This window comes from Rhagoletis pomonella, unplaced genomic scaffold, assembly GCF_013731165.1.
Source record: "Rhagoletis pomonella isolate Grant_MI unplaced genomic scaffold, Rhpom_1.0 Rhpom_scaffold_00173, whole genome shotgun sequence".
NCBI lineage: Eukaryota > Metazoa > Arthropoda > Insecta > Diptera > Tephritidae > Rhagoletis > Rhagoletis pomonella.
In genome coordinates, this window is record NW_023458727.1 from 9410 (window position 1) to 12464 (window position 3055).

The following is a 3055-nucleotide window of genomic DNA, read 5'->3' on the forward strand; positions in this document are numbered from 1 at the left end:
GGAACCAATGCGCCATTTATGTTGCTCTGTGAAATATGTGACTCAACGCCAAATACAAAAGCCGAATGCACGAAGCCTACAAAATATTTAATATTATTTATGGAAAAGCAAGTTGTTTGCGATAACCATACCGGACTCTTGTAGGTATCTGTATACTAAAAAATTCACTTCATCGCTGGAGAAACTCATATTTGCAAATAAGAGCTCACTGGTCCTCGACCTGTATTTGTATACCTCGCTCGTTGATTTTTAAACGCCGGAATCTAATTAACTTATTATTTTATTTTCCTTCAATAGTATTAAGATCAGGTAGTTTCTTCGCCCGTAGTGATGGAGAACTATGGGCTCTGTCACACGGTCAGTAATTATCACGTTATTTGGATCGCGATCCATACTGATGGATTGATGGATCGCGCACGAATGCTACATGTTCAATATTTATCGCGTCAGAATTTGCATAATTTTTGTGCTGAAAGCTTATTATGACGCAAGAAAATATTTTTATTTTGTACGTATAATTTACAGATAATGCATTCCACAATTATTTTAAAATTTCCAATGTTAATTAAAATTTGTTTTGCAAGATTTTAAGCCCCGAGAGCGAAGGCAGAGCCGATGTTCGCATTATGAGAGTAAAAGATGTACTGACGAAATGTATGGATCTCGTTTTGAAAGTGCTACACGTTCAATATGTATTGATGGTATTGCGATCCGCGATCCAGATTTCAAAATTTTTAAAAATGTTGCGATATGGATCACGATCCATCAATACTGCATGCTACACCATCAATAAATATCGCGATACTTGGATCACGTCAATAAATACTGAGCGTGTGACAGTGCCCTATCGATGAAGCTATCGATAGTATCGATGGTTTCATATTAGGTTTATATAGTATGAGTTATCTGCGAATAATTATATTACGGATAAAATTTTATTCGAATAATTATCTAAATAACAATTTATTCGAATAATGCCCAACTCTGTTGGTTACTATACAAACCTATTGTTTCCACTATCAAATTTTTCTTAGCACTATCGATAGTTTTATATTTTAGGGCGTGTGTGAATCGGTAACAAAGTTCTATAGGGAAAGCTGTTGAATAATATTTTTACTATGGTGTGACAGTTTTGCCAATCTGCTGTGTGAAATGAAATCTTTTTTGACAGCAGTAAATTTTTGATGACCGCAGATTTATGCGCAATAAACTATTACAAATTTAGTGAAATTAATATTTTAAGAAAACATCTACCATCATTGATTGCAGTTCATCAACTTACGTTTGTTTGCGAAAAACTACACACAGCAGCAATCTTTGCAACTGTCAATATTTTCTATGCATTTGTGAAAAATTTCACTAGCCTCATGGGCTACTTAAATTTTATTCACCTCAAACTTGTCAAAAATTTACTTGCCGCGAACTTTGTTACCGATTCACACACGCTCTTAGGGCCTGTGCCAATTGATAGAAAAGTTCTATGGTGGAAAAACTTTTTACTATGGTGAGAAAATTTTACATTTCTGCTGTGCCAATTCGTAACTTTTTACTGCTGGAAATTTTTGACAGTTGCTTTGATGCACAAGAAGACTATCGAGTTTGCTATTTATAAAATGCAGCCATTATATAGAAAATATTTGCTTTTGATGATTTCAATTCTTCTGGAACTGAAATCCATGCATTTATTAGACCTTTTAGCAGTAATATTAGAAATAAAAAACACGTCAAAATCGTCTGGTAAGTGTGTTCACAAAAATGTTTAAACCGGGTACAATTGTTTCCAATAAAAACATATGTCGTTTTAGGGTATTATGTATATGCAACAAGACGTTTATTCCAAAATACTAAGCAGCATTATGAACGGCGATAACAAGACTACAAAAATGTATCTTAGGTTGTCCTCTGCTTCGTTTCGAAAAATTGTAACTCACATTCCCAAAAAGCGCCACGGATGGTCAGTGGAGTACGAAGTCATTTGCTTAATAAAGTCTTCAAATTATTTATATTCTTACTCACTTCCAGCCTTGGTTGCTGTTGGCGTTCTTTGAACTGAACCAAACATCCTTGTCAATGCGCTTTTCCAGAAGGATTCTGCGTTCTGAACTGCTCCCTGTAAAATAGTATTTTTAATTAAACAAATACATAACGCCTTTTCATATGTAAATCTGAAATTAAATCTTACAAGTTATATAGCTTTTCATTATTTTTTTTGCCGGCGGGACCATGTTCTTTTATTTCCACTCGCTTTTGTTTTCTTTAATTTATGTGTATACGTGCGTTGTTCGTTCCTCTTCTTGATAATGCTTGCTGTCAAATTTTTCACTAGCCCTGCCGTATCAAACATTTTTATTCACCTCATAGCTGTCAAAAATTTACTATCCAGAGAACTTTTCTATCAATTGGCACAGGCCCTTAGATGCGATCCCGTACGAGTAGAGCTGTCAAACTATCGATAGTCAAGTCCATCGATGTTTTACGATAGTCTTAAGGGAAACTATGGATAGTATCGTCCCATTTCATATGTTTTTCTAAACCCATTTATTTTTCGTTATCTTGCTTTTATATTTTTTATTTTTATTTTAGCGGGTCACAGTTGCATTTTAGTATCGAGAAATATTGCTAGAAATTCATTCGCCGTGTAAACAGTCAAAAAGCGATTTCAGAAATTTTCCCTGCAATTCGCCTCAATTTGACAGTCTGGATGCGTTCAAAAATGCATCAACCCAAAGCATCAGTGTCTTTCATTTCTAAACTATAATTGATGGAAATGACTTATTTACGCAACTAAGTTCCAATTCGGCTTATAACCTTAAGGTTTGGTTGCGCATATTTGAAATTTATATCAACTATAGTTTAGAAATAAAAGACTGATTGATGCTTTGGCTTGATGCATTTCTGAGCGCACCCTCTTTTGAAATATGTATACTGCATTGTCCGGTCTAACACGCTCTTAAGACGGCAATGTAACCTCTGTTATTTCCAGGCTTAAAATAAAAAATTGGCACTTTTATAAATAATGCCATGAACCAACTTAACAGATCACCCAGCACGGCAA

At 34.7% G+C, this 3055-nt stretch overlaps 1 protein-coding gene across 1 annotated transcript in view; it reads right to left on the reverse strand.

The window, feature by feature from the left end:
- Positions 1 to 354, reverse strand: part of LOC118750222 (F-box-like/WD repeat-containing protein ebi) — a 2692-nt gene extending 2338 nt beyond the window's left edge. Inside the window, exons 1-2 of the mRNA XM_036484948.1 lie at positions 132 to 354; positions 38 to 76 (exon numbers count right to left, since the gene is read on the reverse strand). Coding sequence (XP_036340841.1) covers positions 38 to 76; positions 132 to 189 — 97 coding nt within the window. The 5' untranslated portion in view covers positions 190 to 354. The remainder of the gene's footprint in view (positions 1 to 37; positions 77 to 131) is intronic.
- Between the last annotated feature and the right edge of the window lie 2701 nt (positions 355 to 3055).